At 54.5% G+C, this 23,433-nt stretch overlaps 1 protein-coding gene across 2 annotated transcripts in view; it reads left to right on the top strand.

Moving 5' to 3' along the window:
• ALDH1L1 (aldehyde dehydrogenase 1 family member L1) overlaps positions 1 to 19,640 on the top strand; it is a 50,658-nt gene extending 31,018 nt beyond the window's left edge. For both annotated transcript variants that reach the window (XM_070420726.1, XM_070420727.1), the window contains exons 13-23: positions 1,278 to 1,428; positions 1,709 to 1,779; positions 4,156 to 4,261; positions 6,701 to 6,788; positions 8,886 to 8,979; positions 10,563 to 10,662; positions 12,025 to 12,123; positions 14,542 to 14,707; positions 16,033 to 16,138; positions 17,326 to 17,525; positions 19,337 to 19,640. In XM_070420726.1, the coding sequence (XP_070276827.1) occupies positions 1,278 to 1,428; positions 1,709 to 1,779; positions 4,156 to 4,261; positions 6,701 to 6,788; positions 8,886 to 8,979; positions 10,563 to 10,662; positions 12,025 to 12,123; positions 14,542 to 14,707; positions 16,033 to 16,138; positions 17,326 to 17,525; positions 19,337 to 19,392 (1,237 nt within the window). In that variant the 3' untranslated portion in view covers positions 19,393 to 19,640. The remainder of the gene's footprint in view (positions 1 to 1,277; positions 1,429 to 1,708; positions 1,780 to 4,155; positions 4,262 to 6,700; positions 6,789 to 8,885; positions 8,980 to 10,562; positions 10,663 to 12,024; positions 12,124 to 14,541; positions 14,708 to 16,032; positions 16,139 to 17,325; positions 17,526 to 19,336) is intronic.
• Positions 19,641 to 23,433: the final 3,793 nt, after the last annotated feature.

Raw genomic sequence — 23,433 nt, 5'->3', positions numbered from 1 at the left:
GCACAGCTGTAAGTGGAGACTTCAACTGGATGGACAGACATGTCAAAGCCTGAGAACTCCTGGTGACCCGCTCCCTACCCCATGCAGCCTTCTAGTCCCCAGGGAGGAGGCATGCCCATTGTGTGCCCATTGCTGCCCTGGAATTTCCCTGAGAATTGGCTGCAGAGCACCCCTGGTTCAATGAGGGAAGTAGGACTACCATGGTTTTTATGGAATATGGAATATGTTATAGGAATAAGACATGATGCAATTGTGGGAGGAGCTAGGAAGACAGATCCAGAGGGGAGAGTTAGAGAAAGTGGGAGAGTTAGAGAAAGTCAGCTCCCCAGAATCCCAGGGAGATAAGACAGAACCTCCCTGGGAATCTGGGGAGCCAGTCACACCCAGCTGCCAGAGCGGGATCATGAGGGTCAGGATCAGGTGGAGGTGTCAGGACAGGGTTGGAGCTGTATCCTGAGTGTTATGGGCAGCCACTGGGAGGACTGGAGGTATAGGCAGGAGGACTGGACCAGGTCTGGGGGTGTTAGGGCCTTGCCAGTGGCCGTAGGCAGAAAAGAGCAGAGTGGAAACCGGTCAGCAGGCTTTGATCCTGAGCTGGTACTTCCCATTGTGCAAGACAAGGCTGCTCTAGGTTGGTGGTTTCCACCTTTCTCCATCCACCCTACCCCTTGGATACCTTCGATCCTATTATCAGGAAGGGGGCCACTATTCTAACTCCTAGGCTGTCCACAGCAGCAGACCCGCCAGAACTATGGGAGAACAACTGAATGTTGGAGTGTTCAGACTCCAGGAGGACTGTATAGACATGCCTTCCCTTGTATCCTCCCATCATCCCTCCCTCTCATCCCTGGAGATGCCAGCCTTGGGAGCATCTTCCACTGGATTAGCTGGTGCTGGAAGCCAAAGAGGCTTTCCCCTGGTGGAGGCCACCCCGAGACCGAGAGGGTGGCCTTCTGGGATGGGGACCTCCTTGTTGGAGGCAGGCAGCCTTCTCTGCAGGATCAAGTGTGAGGATTATTATAAAGTAGTCAATCGATCGATATTTTGGGGAGGAAGCAAGGGAGGGAGGAACGGAGAGCAGGACAGAGGGCATCATCTTCACACTCATCCAGCGAAGTAAATGTTACTGTTCCATCTCACAGATGAGGAACCTGAGGTCAGCACATCTGAGTGTGCAGGGCAGGGCTCCTGACTCCTTAAAGAACAGCCCTGAAAAATCAGGCCAGGCTGTGCCAGGCCTGAGACCGTCTTCCTCCCTTCCTCCATGCCTTGGCCAGGTTGGCAGATCTCATGGAGCAGCATCAGGAAGAGCTGGCCACCATTGAGGCTCTGGATGCAGGCGCTGTCTACACCCTGGCCCTGAAGACGCACGTGGGCATGTCCATCCAGACCTTCCGCTACTTTGCTGGCTGGTGTGACAAGATCCAGGTGGGGACTAGGCTCCTTCCCACCACAGGAGAGCTCACACAGGCAGGCCCGGCCCGCAGGGCAGTCCGAGGGCAGCACATTACTCTGAATGTTGTAAACAGCATTATACATAAGCTGGGAGGTTCGGGTCTCCTACCCATATGGGTAGTGGGGGTGTCAGGACACAGACAAAACCTTGCTCTTCCCTGGGCCCCAGCGGCAGGCTGTCTGCCCAAAGCAACGGGAAGAGAAACTGGGCTGGTACTTCCCACTGACAACCACCCCACCATGCTTCTTCCAGGGCTCCACCATCCCCATCAACCAGGCCAGACCCAACAGAAACCTGACCTTGACCAGGAAGGAGCCAATTGGGTGAGTCCCAGCACAGAGTGGAGAGTGGCCACACCCCAGGTGCTTTTCACGCAACACAATGTATGGGGCACTGATATCGTCTTCTGTTTATGTATTTATTGAACATCTATTTATTTGCCAACTACTATGTGCCAGACATTTCAGGTGCTGGAGATAAAAAAAAAAACAATGATAAAAATTGATGAAAATTCCTATTCTCGGGATAAAAACAGCTTCCACTTCCACATGCCTGTTCTGTGCCCGGCACTATTTTAACTACTTTATAAACCTAATTTTATGTAATCGCCACAAAAACCCTGTATCAGTCAGGGTTATGGAGGAAAACAGAGAGTAGACTCTAAAAACTGCATCTGAAAACAGTATAATAATTAATGTGCTTTAAAATGTGGGACTCCTATACAGCCCAAGGAACAGAAATACTGATGGAGAAAGAGGCAAGAACAGAGACAAGTGCTCAGTGGAAGGAAAAAGAGAAGTGTACAGTCAGCGTAGACAAGACTAGGGACTGGGGAAATGATTCAAACCCAGCGGGAGAAGGCCCTATCTCACCATCAGGTGGCCCAAAGGCCCAGGATGAGTAGGCTGTGGGAGCAGGAAAACCCTCCTTTAGTCCCCAGAGAGGGGTGAGGCTGGGGGAGGTGGCATGGACTACAAGGCAGGGGTTCCCAGGACCAGGCCAAACAGCTGAAGCTACGGGGAGAAGAGGAGAATTGCCTACCCGGTGCTGAGAAAGAGAAAAGGCCAGCTCTTTCCGATGTTCAGAAAATATTAGAAAACGTATGAGCCCATCTTGCTGCTTCCCTTAGCATCTTCCGGTGGCTCCCAGTGCCCCTAAAATGAAATCAAACTCCTGTCTTTGGCTGCCTGCTTGAAGGGGACCTGGTGCCCTTGACCCCATCCCCTCACTGGGCTCAGCCATGTTGGCCTCCTCATGGACCCTGGGCCCTTTACGCCCATGCTGCTCTCTGGGTATTCACACCAACCCTCCCTCCGTGCCCCCCCCCCCCACATCCTTCAATTTCTGGTCATTTAGGCCAGCGGTTGCCAACCTTTCAGACCTCACAGACCACCAGTGGTTCACAGACCACCGGTTGGCTACCGCTGATTTAGGCGTCTCTCGTGGTGACCTCCTCTCCAAGTATGGTCTGCAATCGCATTTTGTTCTCTGCAAGATACACATCATCCAATCTGCTGCTGCTGCTCTCCCAGGGGACACACTGAGCACCCCAAAAGCGTCTGCATACAGAGTATGGGTGGCTCCAACTAAATGCACCAACCAGCTCCCCTGGCCAGTGCCCCAGTGACCCCAGGAGTGGGCCACAGCCACCTCACGCTCCCTCAGCTTCACACTGGCCTAACCTCCCTGGGGCCAGTGGTCTCTCTTTAGTGAGAGGAAGGTGTCAGCTCCCATCATCCAGGCACAGTGGACAGAACCCTGGGACAGGCAGGAACCACCCATTGCAGTGCCCAGGGAAGTGACACACAGCAGGGCAGTGGCTGGGAGGTGCAGGCTCCACACCGAGGGAGCCAAGACCATGAGGTTTCCCTAAAGAAAGGCTACCAGGAATGGATGAGGCACAGAGGTGGTCATGGAGATGATTATGGTGACGATGAAAACAGTCGCATAGTCAGTGTGGGGCTCTTGCGTGCACTAGTTCCTACAGGGGAGAGGGGAGGGGAGGGCCACATGCCTGCTGGGACCACAAGTTTCATCAGCAAGTCCCTCAGCACAGTGGGGTGGCCTCCCCTCCCTGGAGACCCTGCCCTGCCAGAGGCTTTCTCCTCCACCGAGAGGTGGTGCAACACTGGGCTCCATGGCTTAATGCAAGGCAGGCAAACCTTATGGGGCTTCCCAGGCTGACTCCATGTTTCTCGTCTTCATGAGACTGACCCTGGCCTCATGTCAGGGAGGACCCTCTCCCACATCCTTCTGGCCCACTCTTGTGACCCTGGACCCTGCCCCACAACCCTCCTGCCTGCCATGTCACCCTGGGCCCTCTCTCTAGCTGCCAGGTCCTTACCCATGCCTGCCTGCTGTCACTGCCCCCATTGCCTGGTGCCATGCCCTACCAAACTACATCACTAGACTGGTCTCACAGCTCTGATCAGAGACCATTCAGTGTCCCATGCCATCGTGCCCTGGGAAGAGGGGTTCCTGCCAGACTGGATGCACTGCCCCGTCAGGGCCTGCAAAGGCAGACAGGAGCTGCCTCCAGCAGGACCGTTGGTGCCATATCAGGAAGCCTGGCCCCGGAGTGGATAGCAGGCCTGCGAGAGAGGAAGAAGCTGGAAGGCCCGCAGTGGGCACCCAGCCGAGGGGTGTGGGGCAGGGTCCAGGGTCACAAGAGATGAAGGCCTTCTTCTTCTGTACGGCAGGGTCTGTGGCATTGTCATCCCCTGGAACTACCCCCTGATGATGCTTTCCTGGAAGACGGCCGCCTGCCTGGCTGCTGGGAACACAGTGGTGATCAAGCCTGCCCAGGTGGGTATGGGCAGGGCCGAGGGCTGCAGAGGTTATGGGGAGGCACCTGGAAGGGAGCAGCCAGATGGTCCATTCGCCCTTCGCCCACACCAGTCCTGGTTTCCCCTCAAGGAAGGAAGGTACTGCTGATGAGAGCTGGCCTGCTGTGGGCCCCGCAAACTGCATCACTAGACTGGTCTCTCAGCTCCGATCAGAAATGGTTCAGTGTCCCGTGCCATCGTGCCCTGGGAAGAGGGGCTCCTGCCAGACTTGATACATTGCCCCATCAGGGCCTGCAAAGGCAGATGGGAGCTGCCTCCAGCAGGACCTTTGGTGCCATATCAGGAAGCCTGGCCCTGGAGTGGATAGCAGGCCTGGGAGAGAGGAGGAAGCTGGAAGGGCCAGTGCCATAAGCAGACTTCGTGTTCTTTCAGCCCTGGGGTCGCTGTGTCAGGATAACTGTTTGTTTGCAGCTGCCTGGTGAGTGGAGCCAGGTATTTCTCCACAGACACAGGAATTCTGGATTGGGGAAGTGGAAACCCTGCTTGGTACCTGTGCTCTGAGACAGCCTGCAGTGTTCTATTAGCAGGTGCCGTGGCCTCACAGCCTACAGGGGTCTATTAGAGAGCTGGTGCTGTGGTCTCACAGCCTGCAGTGGTCTCACAGCCTGCAGGGGTCTATTAGAGAGCTGGTGCTGTGGTCTCACAGCCTGCAGTGGTCTCACAGCCTGCAGGGGTCTCACAGCCTACAGTGGTCTCACAGCCTGCAGGGGTCTATTAGAGAGCTGGTGCTGTGGTCTCACAGCCTGCAGTGGTCTCACAGCCTGCAGGGGTTTATTAGAGAGCTGGTGCTGTGGTCTCACAGCCTGCAGTGGTCTCACAGCCTGCAGGGGTCTATTAGAGAGCTGGTGCTGTGGTCTCACAGCCTGCAGTGGTCTCACAGCCTGCAGGGGTCTATTAGAGAGCTGGTGCTGTGGTCTCACAGCCTGCAGTGGTCTCACAGCCTGCAGGGGTCTATTAGAGAGCTGGTGCTGTGGTCTCTCAGCCTGCAGGGGTCTCACAGCCTACAGTGGTCTCACAGCCTGCAGGGGTCTATTAGAGAGCTGGTGCTGTGGTCTCACAGCCTGCAGTGGTCTTACAGCCTGCAGTGGTCTCACAGTCTGCAGGGGTCTATTAGAGAGCTGGTGCTGTGGTCTCCTGTTTGGCTTCAGAGACTGAAGTCCTGGAGGGAAGTGGAGTGAGCAGTGGGATTTGTACATTTGCCACCCCAGCCCCTTACAGAGGGCACAGAGGTAGGATGTCAGAGGCTGCTCATGCAGGTCCGGAGGGCCTGAGCAAGGGCCCCCAGGGGTGAAGATACCCCCTCACCCCTGAGCCTCAGCCTCTGCATCTGTGCGTTGACAGTAACAGCCCCCTCCCTGCTGCCTTCAGGGGAGTCAGGAACAGAATGTGAGGTGCACCAGCAGGCTGCTCTCAACAGTGGGCCCAGGAGGTTTCTCACTTCCCCAGCTTCTTTGGGGCAATTTGGCCCCAAGGATATAAAGGTAAAAAAAATAATGATAGTAGACATTTGTAGTATTATAGTGCCTGGAGTTAGGCACTCCTTGAGCATTTTAACGTAAATAACGAATTAATACTAGTAGTCATTTACATGCATGTGCTTATTTAAGCATCACAACAACCTCCTGAGAGGACCCTCAGCCTCTCCCCTTTGTATGGGGGGCGGCTTTGTCCCTGGAAGACCCCCTCACTAGCCCACTGCCTTTGGAAACATGAAGACCTTCCCAGGGCCCACACCCCACAGATCCGGGCCCTGAGCCTGAGGCCTGGTGGTGGGTGGGGCATAGCCTTACCTAGACAGGAGAGTTACCTGGGTCACCAATTAGTTCCCTCTTCCTCTAGAAGGTCAATTGCTGCCTGGTCAAGGGCAGGACACCACCCCCAGCAGTGGAGTGGTTATCAGAGTCACAGCTGGACTCTGGAGCACCAGGCTCTCCTTGGCTGAGATGCTGTCAGAGCCCAGCATGTGGGTAACTAAGGTGGCACCATAGCCAGAGAAGGAGCCATTTTTTCTGAGGAAGCAGGAAGTGGGTATGCCCTGCAGCCCTCTGAGTATGATGCCCTGCTGGGCAGTCCTCAGACTCTGCACTCCCTGATGGCTCAGTGTAAACAGTGACACATGCAGAAAGGGGTCCAGGCCTGGCTGAGGGGCTGAAGCCCTGCCAGGAGAAGGTGCCGAAAGGTACCGGGGTTAGCAAGCCCTGTTCTTGGCTCCCAGCTGGAGCATGAGGGAAGCTGACTGGTTGGTGGTGCCACTATGATGAGGCATGAACATGGCTTCCCCCAGAGGTCTTCCTGCCATGGCTGCCCCTCCCTGCTTGTGACCTAAGCTGCTGGGAGAAGAGGGCAGAGCCCCACTTCCCAATCCCTTCTGACCCAATCTTCTTTCCTGCCTCCTTAGGTGACCCCACTCACAGCCTTGAAGTTTGCAGAGCTGACCTTGAAGGCTGGCATTCCCAAGGGCGTGATCAACATCCTCCCAGGATCTGGTAAGGGTGTGAATGGGGACATGGGCATCTGGGGGATCCAGGGCTCCAGGCAGCTGGAGATACACTTGGTCAGAACAGGGCCTGCTGCATTATGTGCCCTGGCAGGTGAGCAGCCCAGTGCAAAGCCAGTGGGAAGGGGGAGGGGTGACCCTGGAGCCTAATTGAAAAGGGGATCTGAGGGTGAATAGGAATTAGCCACATTTGGGGACAAGGTTTATGCAGGGCTTGCGGTAAAGGGGAAGGCCGTGGGATAAGGGCCAAGCTAGTTTCCAAGCATTCCAAACAGGTGGGGTAGTGAATGCCTGGGTCTGCATACCTGGGCCCTCCACACCCAGTCTCTCCATGCCTGGGGCCCTCCTGGCCAGGCTACATCCCCAAGGAAGGCCTTTTGGAGTCTGTGATGCTGGGGCACCATCACCCCCACAGCCAGGCCAGGCAATCCTTGGGTCTCTGCTGGAGACCCTGTAAAAGCTGGAAATCTGGGTGCCTGCACCCTTGGGTGTCTACCTTGATAGGTTGAAAGCTACATGTGGACTGTATGAGTTTGCTTGGGCTGTCGTAACAAAGTGCCACAGACTGGGGGCCTTAAACAATAGGCATTGAGCCCTGGCTGAGTAGCTCAGTTGGTTAGAGCCTCGCCCTGATACACCAAGGTTGTAGGTTTGATCCCTGGTCAGGGCACATACAAGAATCAATCAATGAATGTATATATGAATAAGTGGAACAACAAATCAATCTCTCTCTTTCTCTCTTTCTCTTTCAAAATCAATAAATTTAAAAATACACAGACATATCTTTCTCATAGTTCTGGAGGCTAAAAGTCTAAGATCAAAGTGTGAGAAGGGTTGGTTCCTTCTGAGGCTTCTCAGGACCTTTCCGCTGTGTGTGCCTATCTAACCTGCTCTTGTAAGGACACCAGTCGGATTGTGTTAGGCATCACAACCCTGATTGGATTGGTTGATGACCTCATTTTACCTTGATTACCTCTTTAAAAAGCCTGTCTCCAAATACAGTCACATCTGAAAAACTGGGGGTCAGGGCTTCATCACATATTCCAACAGTAGGCAAAGGTAATGGCCACCATAGCGAGGAGGTATCTTCAGACCCAAAGATGAAGCAGGCCACTCCATAGATATAACAGAATTTACTGGAGGGTAATTTACTTATGGAAAGAGTGGGTCAGAGTGGAAGGGACGACCCAGCAACTCTGCACAGACCCGTTACTGTACTTTTTATAGTATAACTCGGGCACTAAAAACTGACAGGCTAAAGCAGCTGTTCTCAACCTGTGGGTCGAGACCCCTTTGGGGGTCGAACGACCCTTTCACAGGGGTCGCCTAAGACCATCGGAAAACACATATATAATTACATATTGTTTTTGTGATTAATCACTATGCTTTAATTATGTTTAATTTGCAACAATGAAAATACATCCTGCATATCAGATATTTACATTACGATTCATAACAGTAGCAAAATTACAATTATGAAGTAGCAACAAAAATAATTTTATGGTTGGGGGTCACCACAACATGAGGAACTGTATTAAAGGGTCGCGGCATTAGGAAGGTTGGGAACCACTGGGCTAAAGGGTCGAAGGATGCAATAGCACCTGGGTCCGTACCTCCTGGTGGTCTTGTGATAGGTGATTGTTTATAATAGATGCTATTACCACTTTGATATTTATCTCAGTTGTCACGCCATTCACGGCTGTTACTAACAAAGATATTTATGGCGACATTTAAGGAACACAGATAATCGTCTAGAAAGCTTTGGTATACTTGCTAAAGACAGTGAGTTTGGTCAAAGGCCACAGCATGAAGCTTAACAATGAAATGAAATCCAGGACACAGAGATGGAGTTGATTTTGTTCACATCTACATCTATACAGTATGGATTTTGAGAAGATATAATTATGCCCTAACAGGGAGCAAGACCCAGAGAACCTCAGGAACCGTCAGTGCTAAGCACACAGAACATGGCCCAGAGTTGTGGCCTCGGGGTGGACCTGAGGGTAAAGGGGCTCATGCCTCTTCACCCCAGCACCTCGGAGACCACCCTGACTCCCTCCCCTCCCCCGCCTACTCCCACCCGCAGGCTCGTTGGTTGGCCAGAGACTCTCAGACCATCCTGATGTGCGAAAAATTGGGTTCACAGGCTCCACAGAGGTGGGAAAGCACATCATGAAAAGGTAGGTGGTGGGGGGGTGTGGGAGAGGCCGCCATGTGGCGCTGGTCCTGGCGTCTGGCACTGGACGGTGCTGTGCGTGAGCTCGATCCTGCTCCTCAGCCTCCATGTGCGCGCAGTGCCCACAGGCCAGGCTAACGTGGGCTCTGATTTCTAGTGCGTGGCACACTCTTGGTGTGGCTGGTGGTAGCTGCTCGTGGTGCTCACTTGGATGGGTGGGATGCTGGAGCTCCGGTGGCTGCGGAGCGCCTGGGATAGAGCTCTTTCCCTGGGTCAGTTCTGAAGCCCTTGACCCCACAACTCCACGAGCCTCTCTGTGCCCCTCAGCCCTGCACAAGCCCTCTGAGAGCCAGCCTGGGCCGCGACCCCCTTCTCAAGTGGGCACCATGCTTGTGCCAATCACAATGGCCTTGTGTAACGTCCACTTTTGGGTCAGGAGCCACAGCCAGTTGGCTGGTGGGTCATGTCTTTAGGGCCAGTAGAGGCTGATGTTGCAGCCTGTGATGCACCAGGCAGGGCCGGCTGTTCTGATTCATTTTGAGTGCAGCAGAGCAAGCCTTGGTATTGAAGAGAAGGACGGTGGAGAGAGCGAGGGACTGAAGGATGGACAGGCAGACAGACGGATGACAAAGCAGGGGAGGTAACTGCCAGTAGTCGTAGCAGTTCATTTACCTCTTCTGGTTCTAAAGCTGGCCAGTCTCTTCATGTAGGTGACAGTCACGTCCAAAGGCGCGTGTGAAAGTGCAGAGGGAGGACTCAGGAATGTCCGCTCTGAGAACTCCGGGGAAGAAGGGTTTGGTGGGCAGCATCCGTGGCTCTGCGGCTGCTGTCTTCCCGGGATCCTCTCCAAGCCCCCGTGGCTGGTGCCTGAAACAGGGGAGTCCTCCTTCTGCAGTCAGTCCTGAGCGAGGAGCCCCCTGCCCTGTGTGATGCCTTGTTTTCCTCTGGCCCAGTCCACTGAGGACAGTATCAGTAGGTCCGTTTCGTGTCCACTGAGGCAGCAGGCACAGGACCCCCAGCTACTCCCTGTTGGCACCATCATTAAAAGCCCGACAGTACTACAGCTGCGCCAGAAGGGAATGACTCTGTGTCTGATTTATTAGTTTGACATGGAACACCTAGTTCATGCTCAGACAAATGCCTGCCCACTCCGGCGGGCCTTAGGCTCAGGTGGATGGGGTCAGACAAAGGCACCGTGGTGACGGGAGCTTGGGTTTTACATGGGGCTGTCAGAGCAGGCACCCTAAAAAGACGGCTTGGGAGTAGAGGCCTGCAGGAAGTGAGAAATGAGCTTCAGGGACATCTGAAGAAGGAGTGACCAGAAGGGGGAGCAGTGAGAACAAGGCCTGAGGTGGGTGTGGGCTCTGTTGGAAGAGGAGGAAGCACAATGGAAGCCAGTGAGTCAGGGTGGCAGCAAGGAGTAGTTGGCCAGGGAGGAGTGGGGAAGGTGCTGGGCCTGGTCTCCCACGGAGCTCCCTCTACTCCTCTGCAAGTGAAGCATGCTTTGGAGCTGCCCTTGGCCCCCCCTTCCTCGAGCCCTGTGTACCCATCTCATGGACCCAACCCCACCTACACTGTTTCTTTCAGCTGTGCCCTGAGCAACGTGAAGAAGGTGTCCCTGGAGCTCGGTGGGAAGTCACCCCTCATCATCTTTGCTGACTGTGACCTCAGCAAGGCTGTGCAGATGGTGAGGGCTGGCCTGTGGGGCGAGGGAGCGAATAGGGAGCGATGTGGGGAGGAGGCTTTCTCTGATTCTTCAGTCAAACTTACACATTTAACCTAAACTGTGGTGTCACCACAAGCATAGACTGTGGCCGGGAGGGGTCTTGGGGACAAGAAATGACGTATACCCTCTAAAGCCAGTTTCCCAAGCTGTAAGGATAACGGGAATCAGCCTCCTGGATCAGGAAACGCGCTGGAACCAGCGCGGCAACCTTTCCTGCCCCAGAAAAGCAAGGCAGAGCCCTGGGCCCGGGCACAGCCCTGCTGACAGCGATCCACCCCAGCCTTCGGCTGTGTCCACACTTGCCCAGCTCTGCCACAGGCTCACTGGGAAGTCTCGGGCAAAATGCTTAACCTTCCTAGGCCTCTGTGGTCTCACGTGTACCATGGGAGGATAGTAGACCTTCCTCCTATGGCTGTTACAAGGATTAAACAAGCGGTTATGCCTGAAGGACTTAGAATGGTGGCCGCACGTGGCAGGGGCCGTGCATCAGTTCTTCTTACGTTAGTATGGCCCCCTGTTATTGTTATGCCTCAGTCAGTCCCCTGGCTGAACAGTAAGGCCCTGTTCAGCCAGGCGCCCAGATATGGCCCCACCCCCCTCTCAGCCCTGTTGTACCGTGGAGGGTGATGTGATACCCAGCACAGACACGGAAGGGAGCCCAGCCTCACCAGATGGGGAAACCAAGGGAGGCCAGCCCCTCAGCTCAAGATCTTGGCCCAGGATCTGGGGCCAGGCAGTCCCAGCTTTCAGGAGAGCCGCACAGCCAGCCTCTCGCCCCTCCCCTGGTCCCCCACATGGAGCTCCTCAGGTCCCAAAAGCAGGCTCCCCTGGGCCTGTGTGCACACTTATCCTGGACTCCTGCCAGGAGTTCCCTCAGGCTGGGCTGGCAACCCATCCCTTCCACGGTGGGCTGGCTGCCTGCCTTTGCCCACCCTCTGCTGCCCACTCCATGCTAACAGACTTGCCAGGCTCAACTCCAAGGGTGTGGGCTCTGACTCCCCTTGAGTCACCCCGGGGAGCCCATCCAGTGTGCAGGGTCCCCTGGCTCACTCCACTTCGCTTCCTCTTCTCCTCCACTCTCTGCAACATGGACATAGGCCTTGTCCCCCAGGGCAGGTTGCCCTTTGCCTCTCCTCTCAAGGTGACTGAGGAATGGGTACAGTGCATGTGCCCAGCGATGGCTGGGCCTGGCCACCTCAGGAGGTCAGGACACGGGCATTCCTCCCCTTTCCTGTATGAAGCGGGTACCGGGGCCCAGAGGGAGTGGAGAGCCAGCACCTCTGGGAGCAGCTGTAACCCAGCATTCTTGTCTATGTGCCGAAGGGGATGAGCTCCGTCTTCTTCAACAAAGGCGAGAACTGCATTGCAGCGGGCCGGCTCTTCGTAGAGGACTCAATACACGACCAGTTTGTGCAGAAGGTGGTAAGTTCCGCCACTGGGCCTCAGCGGTGCTAGTGCATCGGGGCAGTCACCTGGCTGCTGGGGCTGGGCCAGGTGGAGCTGGGCACCAGCCACCTGGAACAGGGGAGCTGTATCGAGTTTCACTGGATTTTATTATTTTAGAAACCCAGCAGCTGGGATTGACATAAACACAAAGGGTTTATCTTGGGCCAGGTCCCTAGCAGTGGGGCCTGAGCCAGGAATCCATGTGGCCTACCAAAGGTGAGCTCTCACATGAAGCCTGGGAGATGCCAGGGTCCAGGAGGGAAGGGGGATGGAGGACGTGGTCTCGGGTGACGTCCAGCCTTGGGGACGTCCTGCCTGACCCACAGACAGGAGATTTGGAGCACAAGTGACACCACGCAAGTGTGCCCCTGGGGTTGAGGGGCCAGGCTCTTGTCTCCTGTCAACAGTTGTTGACTGTGGCCTGTCCACCGGCTGGAGGAGGCAGCCCCTGTCAGCTCTGAGACCTGTCAGCAGCCACCTCTCACAGCCGCTGTGGAGGGGGTGCCCACAGTAAAGGGGATGGGTGGGGGCTGACAGCATCTCTTACCTTCTCACAGCATAGATATAGAAAGGAGAATCACTCTTTCCCCGGCAATGCTGTTGGAAAAGGCTGTGGGGAAGAGTGCGGGCTGGTGGCTCCGGGTCTCTGGTCCACCCGGATCCATTCAGACCTAGCAGGGCGTGGGGAGCTCTGGTTGGCTCAGCTTCAGCCAAGAGCCCCTCTGCCTTCCTGTCATGGAGAGAAAAATCGAATCCCAGTGGATACGAAAGGGGATGCTGGGGGCACAGCCTCTATGTGCAGGTTTAAACAAACTGTGTTTAGGAAGCAAGGAAAAGAGAGAGAGTAGGCTGGGGAGAGGGTGGGACTGCTGTTAGGAAGGCGCTCCTGGAGAAGATCTTGAATACTTGGGTGAAAATGGGAAAGGCGGTGAAGAAAGGGACCGATTTTCTAAAAGGGAGTGTAACAGCTTTGGGGAGTGTAACTACTCCCAAACCTAGTAGCTGGAGATGACAGCTGCTCACGCAGCCCACGCTCCTGTGGGTTGGCAGCGTGGACACCAGCCCAGGTTCGCCTGAGCTTGTCACACATCTGCGGTGAGTTGCCAGGTCAGCGGGAGCACTTGGCGACTACGTTGGGTGGCTCATCCTTGTCCTCGCGGTTCTCTCTGTTCTGCAGTTTGTGCTCGGGTGCAGGGCCCATGGCAGGACTCCCGAGAGCGAGAGTGGAGCTCACTCAGCTCCACTGGGGGAGGGCAGGGCTCGGATTCCCAAACGCAGGGAGTGAGCTGCACATCCAGGAGACGCCGCAAGGTTGCTCTTGCTGTCCTGGGGAGACAGGGGAGCAGTTGGGTGGCCAGGCAGGAGCAAGCGAGGCCTTCTCCTGACTTGGGGACTCTTCAGGACCGTCAGAGGAGCTAAGGGGCCCTGGCCGGAGGGCAGGGGTTGGGGACTGAATGCCTCCTGCATCCTATTAGGCTGGGCTGGGGGTATGGAGCCTGCACAGGAGTGAAGTGGCCCTGGCCACAGGGGAGGAGGCCAGTCGGGTTTTACCTCGAAGAGGCTACAGTTAGGGCAGAGATGTCCTTGCTCCGTCTTAGGAAACCAAGGAAGGAGCTGGGGAGCGGGTGATAATAACGGGAGGTGCTGACTCTAGCCTAGAGCCCTGACTATCCAGTGCTGCCCTTCCACACCCACATGATGGCTATGTTCACCTGAATTCCTTTTCCTACCACAGCATCCCACACCCCGATCTTTTCTGTCTCTCCCCATCCCAGCCCCAGAATCGGCAAGTACATCTGGTACACCCCTTGAGGAGACCCAGGTCATCTCTAGGTAGCAAAGCCCAGACCTACTTGTATGTTGGCTTCCTGGAGAAGGGGGCCTTCAAGTTCGATTCTGAAGCAGGCAGAAGTGGGGGTGAGCGGGGTGGACTCAAGTCTCAGGCTTCTCCATTCCACTCAGCGCCTGTCCCACCTTGTTACCAGGGCATTGCATATACTGGACTCCCAGGATAAGCCTTCCTTCAGTTTCTTAGTCCATGAAGCTGGGTGCAGGACCAGTGTAGAGACTGTGCTGCCCCCAGCCCGGCCTCCCTCACTCATAGGCACACCTGCCTCTCTTTTCCATTCACCCATATCCCTGCACAACTGTGTTTCCCAGTTCATCTGACACTGGGCTCGGGTCTCCTTGCACGTAGCATACTGGATTTCAGCCTGGGAGGCAGGCTGGGAACAAGAATATGGAATGTCCTGAGTGCCAGAAACTGGCGTGTGGACTTTCTTCCGGGGCCAATGGTTGGTCCTGAAAATGCAAACATGGGAAGGGGGTCAGTTACTGATCAAAGTCAGAAACTGCAGCCGCTGAGTGAGACCTGACTGGGAGGACTTTCCGCAGGTAGAAGAGGTGAAGAAGATGAAGATTGGCAACCCTCTAGACCGGGACACCAACCACGGGCCGCAGAATCACCAGGCCCACCTCCGGAAGCTGATAGAGTACTGCCAGCGCGGCGTGAAGGAAGGGGCCACTCTGGTCTGCGGTGGGAATCCAGTCCCTCGGCCAGGTCAGTCAGAGCACTGCAGGCGCACTTGGGCAAGCTGAGGCAGCAGGCAGCATGGCCTGTGGTTTCTTGCTCAGCTCTAACAGGAGGTATGTGAAGGCCTGGTGCCTGCACAATCAGACTCCCAGGTCTCAGGCCCCATGCAATCTCTTGGATGGGGTGGCCTTGGCTAGCTGGACACCTGCCACACCAGGTGTGGGACTGGCAAGGTGAAGGCTGGTTTAATCTATATTGTAGTGGACTCTGACTTGCCACTAACGTCACTGCATCCTTGACATTCTTTCCTCCCGTGGGTTCCATGGCCCTGGAGTGCGTGGTTTTCCTATCTTTGGCCATTACTTCTTGGCAGTTGCTCTTTGCTGGAAGCTCCCTCTTAAATGGAGGTAGATCCCCAGGTCTGTCCTGAGTTTGAAGCACTTCTCATGTTAGACACTTTTCCTAGAGCAGTGGTTGGCAAACTGCAGCTTGGCAAACCGAGGCTGGCGAGCCACATGTGGCTCTTTGGCCCCTTGCGTATGGCTCTTCCACAAAATACCGGCTCTTCCACAAAATACCGACTTCTGCGCATGGGCCATGAAGTTTCAATTGCACTGTATGTGCGTGCCTGCACGTGGTATTTTGTGGAAAGCCACACTCAAGGGGCCAAAGAGCCGCATGTGGCTTGCGAGCCGCAGTTTGCCGACCACGGCCCTAGAGGACCTCACTCTCAGCAATGGCTCGGATGCTCCCAAATATCTGTCTCCAGGCTCCTTTTCACTCAGGATTCCTGACCACCTGGACACCTCCACCTGCATGTCCCCCAGGCCCTTCAAACTCAAGGGTACCAAGTCCATCACATCATCACAGCGGCCCCAGAACCAACCTGATCCCAGACACACACACCAGTATCTCTAGAACCTTCCATTTGATTAAGTCAGCAGAGCCAGAGGGGCAGGAGCCACAGGTATGGACTGTTTGTGCTGCTTCCCCTTAGACTGCCTGCTCCAGGGGCACAGGAGCGCATGTCACCAGAAAAACCCAAGTCTTTGTCATAGTCTGGAGCTTCTGTGCTGGTCTTGGACAGACTTGAACCCCAATGTCAGCTTTATCATAGACCAACTCTTAGCCTCATTTTCCTCAGCGGCGTTTAGTTGAAAGGGTTGTGAGGCTGAAGTGAGCTCACATGTCTGGGACAGGAAAGCCATGCACAGACTGTGGCATCACCGTACAGGTATCACACGTGGCATTGCTGGAGTGGGATGTGCGTGTGGCTGGTGGGACCCAGCCTGGCGGGGAGAGGCTGCTGGAGGAGGGCTTCCCCATGCCGTGGGCCTCTGTCTCCCCCACAGGTTTCTTTTTCGAGCCAACCGTTTTCACGGACGTGGAGGACCACATGTTCATAGCCAAGGAAGAGTCCTTCGGGCCTGTCATGGTCATCTCTCGGTTTGCCGATGGGTAGGGAATCCTGCTTTTGTCTCTCAAGAGCCTGATGTCTTGCCACGTGTTACGGGTTCTCCACATGAGCTTGTGGGAACTCAGGAAGGGAACTCAGACAGGTGGGGGGCTGTGGATGCAGCCCGGCTGCCTGCCGAGGCCATGTCAACCACTGAGGTGAGGAGAGCCCCAGGGCACTGGCAGGGATTTGGGTCCCCAAGTGAGCATTCCTCAGCCTTTGGATGTCTCTCCTGGTGTGTTTGGGCTGTGTCCTCATCATCTACTGCTGTGTAATAAACCACCCCAAGACAGTGGCTTGGAATAGTGACAGTTATTTATTTCACTCGTAAATCTGCAATCTGGTTAGGGGCTGACCGCCTCTGCTCTGTCCCAGGTCCGGGACTCAGTGGCGATACCTGGAGTGGTTGTCTTTGAGTGGGCCCGGCCTCCCTGAAGGCTCTCTCCCCCATGGCAGCCTCAGGGCCTCCCACACTGAAGCTGGGTGGATGTTTCAAGGCTTCCCAAGACCCATTGATCAGCCTCAGAAATCCTAGAACCTAATTTTCACCATGTTCTTTTGGCCCAGCAACTCACCAAGGCCAGCCAGGTTGAAAGGGAGAGGGATTGGCTTCTATGGCCATATTTGAACTACCACACTTTCTTTTTATGGACTGTTATTTTTCAGAGAAGAGCCTTTGGATAGATTACAAAATGACATCTCCTCCTAATGCACTATACTTTCAAAAAATTATAAAAATTACCATCACATTCTGATTGTATTAGAATAAGGTGCTTTTCTGCCGTCTACCGAGCAAATATTGTGCTAAATCTTCAAGGGTCACCTGGCCATGGCTCCCTGGGGGATACCCAATGCATGTGCACTTCACTGTGTGGTGGGGGCCTCACCAGCCTCCTCCGGGCCCCTCTCCCCCTGTCTGTAAAGTGAGGGACTCACCCTTGGTGACCCGAAGGGTCCTTGTGGCCGACTGTGCAAATCCAACTCTGTCCTTCCTCTTCTCTTTAACTTTGTCCCCTTCTCTCTGCTGCCCTGTCTCCTCCACGTTTCTCCTCAGAAGGTCCTGAGTGGTGGGAAACTTGGAGGGGGCCAGGCTCCCCTTGGGGGAGAGGATGCAGGTCTCCCTGAATCCCATATCCAACGCTGTCTTCCAACCCTCCTTCACCAAGTTCTTTCTGGATTTTCCCTGCAGCGACATGGACACTGTGCTGTCTCGGGCCAATGCCACAGAATTTGGCCTGGCCTCTGGCGTCTTCACCAGGGACATCGGCAAAGCCCTGTACGTCAGTGACAAGCTGGAGGCAGGCACTGTGTTCATCAACACGTACAACAAGACCGACGTGGCCGCTCCCTTCGGAGGCTTCAAGCAGTCTGGATTTGGCAAAGACTTGGGTAACCTAACCCTAAACATCTGCTTTAAGCCACTTGGTGCCAGGCCCTGTCCCTGGGGGCAAGGGTGTAACATTGAAAGATGGTTGTTGACGCTCACTTCGTACTGGGAAGGGACAGTGATAATTCAGGCAGTAAACAAGATCCTTCTAGGAAGTGAGGGATGCTGGAAAGCAGACAAGTCAGAGTAATCCGGGCTAGGAGACTGGGAGGGCAACTTTAGGCAGGGACCTTGGAGGGTCTGTCTGAGACCCCAGTGGTGGGAGGAGCCATAATGACCTGAGGATGTGTGTTCCTGGAGAGGGGAGGCAGGTCCTGAGGGCATCAGCTTTGGTCTCGGAGCTGCAGAGAGAGGCTGGTGTGGGCGAGGAGGGCGGGGGAGGGCGGGAGGGAGTGGGGGGGGGGCAGGGAGTATGCCAGAAGAGAGCAAGCCCAAGGGGTAGGCAGGAGCCAGATCAAGGGACCCAGGGGCCCTGCTTCAGACAGGCCTCAGGCTTCATCCTCAGAGAGAGGAGAAGCCACAGGGCCAAGTGTGCCCAGTGGTACAGTGTGAGTCCCTAGTGTAGAGACAAGGTCATTCTAGGTGGCAAGCAGAATGCAAGCTGGGCCTGACTTGATGGGAAAGTGGAGTTCTGCTCCAGCACCTTCTCTCCCTGGGCTACCGTGTAACCTAGGGTGCGGCCCACTCCCCCATCCCGCCACTCCGGAAGCCAGCAGTTGGGGATCATAGCTCTGATGCCATGCTTAGCAGGGAGCAAAGGTATGAGAGAGCAGCACACTGTCTCTGAGAAGCCTCCAGCCCTTCCAGCCTCCCCTGCCCAGCTCAGGGTCTCCAGGGAGGTTCAGGCTGAGGCTGAAGCCAAAGGGTAGTTACAATTTTATTTTTCCTTCCCTCCCTCTTTCAAACCCTGAGGAAAGCTCCAAGGGCTCTCATGAAAGGGCCCAGCAATACCCCCCAAGCCTGACTGTCTACAAATACTATGCATGCAGAACCGGGTGCACGCGTGCACACACACGTATGCACATGCATGCTGATCACCTCTGCCCCCTCTGTCCTTGCCTCCCCTGGCCTACCTTCCTGGTGTCCTCCACAGAAATCCACGAGGACCATCATCCTCCATGGAGGCCACGGGTCCCCAGGATAGGATCTCTGTCACTTATAAGTCTGCCTCCTGCACCCCTAGACCTTCCTCCCACTGTCCCTGTGTCCTGTGCCCACAAACCAGCCCTTCCAAATAGCCTACCTGGGATGGGCCAGAGACCTCAGTGGGCCCCAGCTGGTGGTGAGAACAGCGTGGGCAGCAGCATCAGGGAAGCTTGGCTTCTGGAGCAAGCACCTTAGCAGGTGGGGGAGTTGTCAGGCAGCCACAGGCCTCTCATGCTCGGTGTGGGGCTGAAACACACCAGCCACATAGCTCAGCCAAGTTCCGGGGGTCCCAGGGACCCTGTGAGGCACCCCTTCTCCCAGTCCCAATTTGATCTGGATTAGCTGGGAGGCATCAGTGGAGAGGCTGCACACCTGGGTAATAGAAAGGCACCACGAGGGCCTCTGGGCTGCCCCCCCCCCCCCTTAGGCAGGTGGCTGGAGCTGGGGAAGTCTCCAGAACAGTGACCTCAGATTGGTTCTGTATTCTGATGCCTGTTGGGATCCCCCCCCCCCCCCCGCCCCCATATACACACTTACTGATGACGACCCCGGGTCTCGGTTTCTTACCTGAACCTGAGGCTGAGTCAGACCCCACTCACTTGCTGCAGGTTTTGTGAGATGATATGCATGCAGGAGGTACTCTGATGATGATGGCGCTGTTTTGCAGGAGAGGCAGCCCTGAATGAGTACCTGAGGGTCAAGACGGTTACCTTTGAGTACTGAAGAAAGGTCTCGTGCGAAGAAGCCTCCGTCTCTTCCACAGCTTGACCGGCCTCCCCTGGCAGCTTGATTGTCCTTCTAGCCCCCTCCTGGGTACACAGCCCTTCCACCCGAACTGGCTGGTGGAAGCCTGCTGCCTGCAACCCCTGTCCCTGTCCGGCACCCCATCTCCCCAACCCCAGTCCAATCAGAGCAACATTTGGCTACTGAGAAAGTGGCCCCAGGGCGAATAAATGTTCTGACCAGCAGCAGCCAGCACCTGTGTGACTTCCCTGCCCATCTGGGTGTGCCCTGGGGGGCCCTGAAAATCCTGGCACACAGTGAGGCTTCCGGCCCAGGAGAGCCAGTTGCTGTGGGGAGAGACACAGAATTGAGAAATGGGTGTGTGTCAGCTCCAGTCTCAGGAAGCAGGTGCTGAAGAGGAGTTAAGAGTTTGAGAGGCCTCATCCCAGACACCAAGGGGAGGAAGCAGGAAGGGTTGAAGAAGCTCAGACTCTGATGCAGCAAATCCGGCCTGTGTGGGAGCCGCCCCAGGGCAGAGAGGCCTCAGCTGATCGCTGACCAGAGGACACTGCTGGGGGCGGGGGCCCCTGGACCACCGTGGGGTTGTTGCCCCAGACTGGCATTTCAGTGCAGGGGCGATGCTGAAATGGGTGGTGGACCTGCCTTAACACAGTAACTTACATCAGACCAGACAAGTCTCACCTCTGCCTCTTTTCCGGGTCCACGTTGTTTTGCCTCAAACTCCCCTAGAGCCAGGGCATCAGCAACGGAGCCCAACGAATGCAGCTGGCCCTCAGCCGGTTCTTTCATGCTCCTCCCAGTGGGAAGCATTTGGAGGGTTCAACCCTGGCCTCCGTGCAAACAGCCCTGCACAGCAGAAGAGCAGGCAATGTCTCGAGCACAGTCCTGTCCAAACCCAAAACAAGCCAAGAAACACTGTCTCCCCCTCTTCAGACACACACACACAGAGCTTGGTTTAGGGAGGGCGCCCACGATAGTTCTACCTGAGACCTCTGGTTTAGATACACAAGACTAGGCTCTGAGTCTTCTCCCCCTTTATTTTTTTAAATCCAAAATGTGTTTATGGGATGGTTCCCCAATCATCTCGATCCGAGGTGCTTTTGTGCTGCTTCCTACTGAAGGAGCATCCCCTGTAAGCCGTGCTTTTCCTCCTGTCGTCTGACAGGGGACAGTGGGGCAAGCAACACACAGAAGGCAGTTGGTGCAGGGCTGAGCCGGGGGTGATTGTATAGCACCTGGGCATTTCACAGCCATGAGGTAGGACCTGGGCTCTGCACCAGGCGCTCTCCTGTGCGTCCTCTCCCCTTCTGGAGCGGGGTAAGGGGCTCCTCCGAGAGGAATGCTGTCATGGAGTGGGGGTGGGCCTCGTCACGGCCAGAAAAGCTCTTTCCCTCTTTGCAAATTTTCCTGAAACTATAAGTAAGTATAATTTTAAAAACCACCCAGTTTCCCCCTCCCATGTATTTCTCGCCAGTGGTGTGTCTCCTTTACTTTTACATAGAACACTTCACTTCTGACACTTCTGGTCACCAAACGTGTGAGGGTGTTTTCCCACATCAAGCGATTTCCTGCAACACCAACTAGAGCGAATGTCCTGTGATATAACTGGATTCTGACACTATCTCCCAAAGATCATGTCAGGCCCTACACCTTAGGGCTCAGTCCCACAAGACTGCTCCCACCCACTTCCGATGTCACTCTGAAGATGTCAATCAGTAGATTTTCAGATGTCAATCTGAAGATGTCAATTAGTAGGTCTCCAACTTCTACCCAATTTAGCTATAAAACAGCAGTTCTCACGACCCCCTCCTTAGGTTCAATTAATTTGCTAGAGCAGTTCACAGAACTCAAGGAAGTGTTTACTTACGTTTATCAGTTCTCTATAACCCAGTGAATATGGGAAGGATACAGATGAACAGCCAGATGAAGAGAGACACAGGGTGAGGTCTGGGCAGGTTTTGAGTACAGGCGTCCCCTCCCCATGCAGTTGGGATGCTTCACCCTCTCGGTGTGGATTTGTTTGCCAACCTGGAATCTCTCTGAACTCTGTATTATGGGATTTTATGGAGGCTTCCTCAAGTAGGTACGATTAATTATTTAACTCTGCTTTCTATTCTCTGACGACTGCCTGATGGGCACTCTAACCATTCACCAGCTGTTGTGGGGTGTTCTGAGCTGGTCCGAGGAGTGAAGTGCTCTTACAAACAGGTAAAGGGGTTTAACAATAAATATATTAAGAAGGCGAGGATGCACATCACTCTAAAAACAGCATCAAATTGAAATGCACACATACAGTAGTCAGTCTTGCCTGAAATGCCTACATGAGACCACTTTATCCTTGGAAACATAGTCCTGATGCCTCAATACATGGGGAAGGCGGGAGGAGCCATAGGACAGCTGAATCTCTGAAGCCCAGATGCCTGAGGACCTGTGCGGGTGGAACCAAATCTAGATATAAGAGAAGAAGGCTGCAAGTTTGTGTCTGTGAACCTGGAGAACCTCTTGTGTGTAACATGCAAAATTGTCTTTTGTTGAAATAATATAATGCAGTATTTCCTAAATCTTGTTAAATATCTGTGAACCCCGAGAAAGAAGACACCTACTAAGTGTTAGGGTTGCCAAAGGAGGAACGCACGAGGCCAAAAGGGGTAAAGAATTATGAATTTATTAGGTCATCTGGAAACCCAGATGGGCTGAGGCCCCAAATGGTGCCAGCACCTAAGGACGGTGAATCAGAGATTTTACAGGACTCTAGGTGAGCTTTTTCTGGGCGGAGAATTCTCTGGGCGGGTCCTGAGGGGAAAGATAATGGTCTTAGCAAGTGAATGTAGTCTGAGCAAGTGCTAAGCAAAAGGGAATGTCTGATGTGAAGTGGTCTAAAGATCAGTTCCCAGGGGTGGGGGTGTCCATTCAATTATTCGAAAAGACCTACACTAAGAAGGGCTCCTAAAAAAAAAAAAAAGAAGAAGAAGAAGGGCTCCTGGTGGTGACCCGGGATCAAATGAAAAAAAAAACAAAACCACAACAGTCTAGCAGTCATTTCTATACAGGGGCTTCTCACACAAACTGCACTTCAGGGAGAAGTCTGTAGTAACTACCCGCTTGCACTGTGTTCCTGTCATAGGAGCCAGACCCTATAAAGGAGTTCCTGGAATCCTATTTCAATCAATAGGACTGAGGCTTTCCCCCATCCAATTGGAGCTACATAGCTATATCCCCATCAGTATCTACACCAACCAATCAAAACAACCCCATTCTGACCAATCAGGACAGTGCCCTTTGAACCAATCAAATTTTGACAATTTGGAGTCCTTAACTGCATGAGGAGAAACCAATCATGGACCAGGGGTGGGGACTTCTGCCTATATAAGCCAGCTCCCCTCTGCCTCTGAGAGGTCAGTTTGCCTTTTCACTGAAGAGCTGAAACATTGGGAAGATGTCTCCTCCACAGCCACAGGGCTAGACCAGCTCAGGGCAGAATGCACCTGCAGGGCCAGGGCTGTCTATCTGGTCGGGGCTGCTCCGGGGCCACCTAACAGCCCGGCAGGGACTGTATCACAATTAAGTTGTTTGCACTGAGAGAAGTTTCCTTCTTCCCGAGTTCCCCAAATCGTGGATTCCTGTTGCCACCTGACATATCCACCCTTCGGACTTCCCTCTGGAGCAGGGGTCCTCAAACTTTTTAAACAGGGGGCCAGTTCACTGTCCCTCAGACCGTTGGAGGGCCGGACTATAGTTTAAAAAAAAACTATGAACAAATTCCTATGCACACAGCGGCGGCAAAAACACGTGGCAGGCCGGATAAATGTTTTCGGTGGGCCGCATGTGGCCTGCAGGCCATAGTTTGAGGACCCCTGCTCTGGAGGGACGAACATTCTGGCATTTTGAGCATGAGCAGGCTTTGCCTGAGCCCCCCCTCCCTCCAAAATCTCTTGATTAGAAAGGCCAGCTGTCAAAAGACCTATTTTGAGTCAATCAGGGAAAATTGAACCGGGTATTGTGGTTTTGTAGGTGTGATAC

Source organism: Myotis yumanensis, unplaced genomic scaffold, assembly GCF_028538775.1.
Source record: "Myotis yumanensis isolate MYYU_CA2020_CCGP unplaced genomic scaffold, mMyoYum1.0.hap1 SCAF_7, whole genome shotgun sequence".
NCBI lineage: Eukaryota > Metazoa > Chordata > Mammalia > Chiroptera > Vespertilionidae > Myotis > Myotis yumanensis.
Note: the sequence above shows the minus strand (reverse complement) of the source record. Positions and strands in the feature narration are given on the sequence as shown.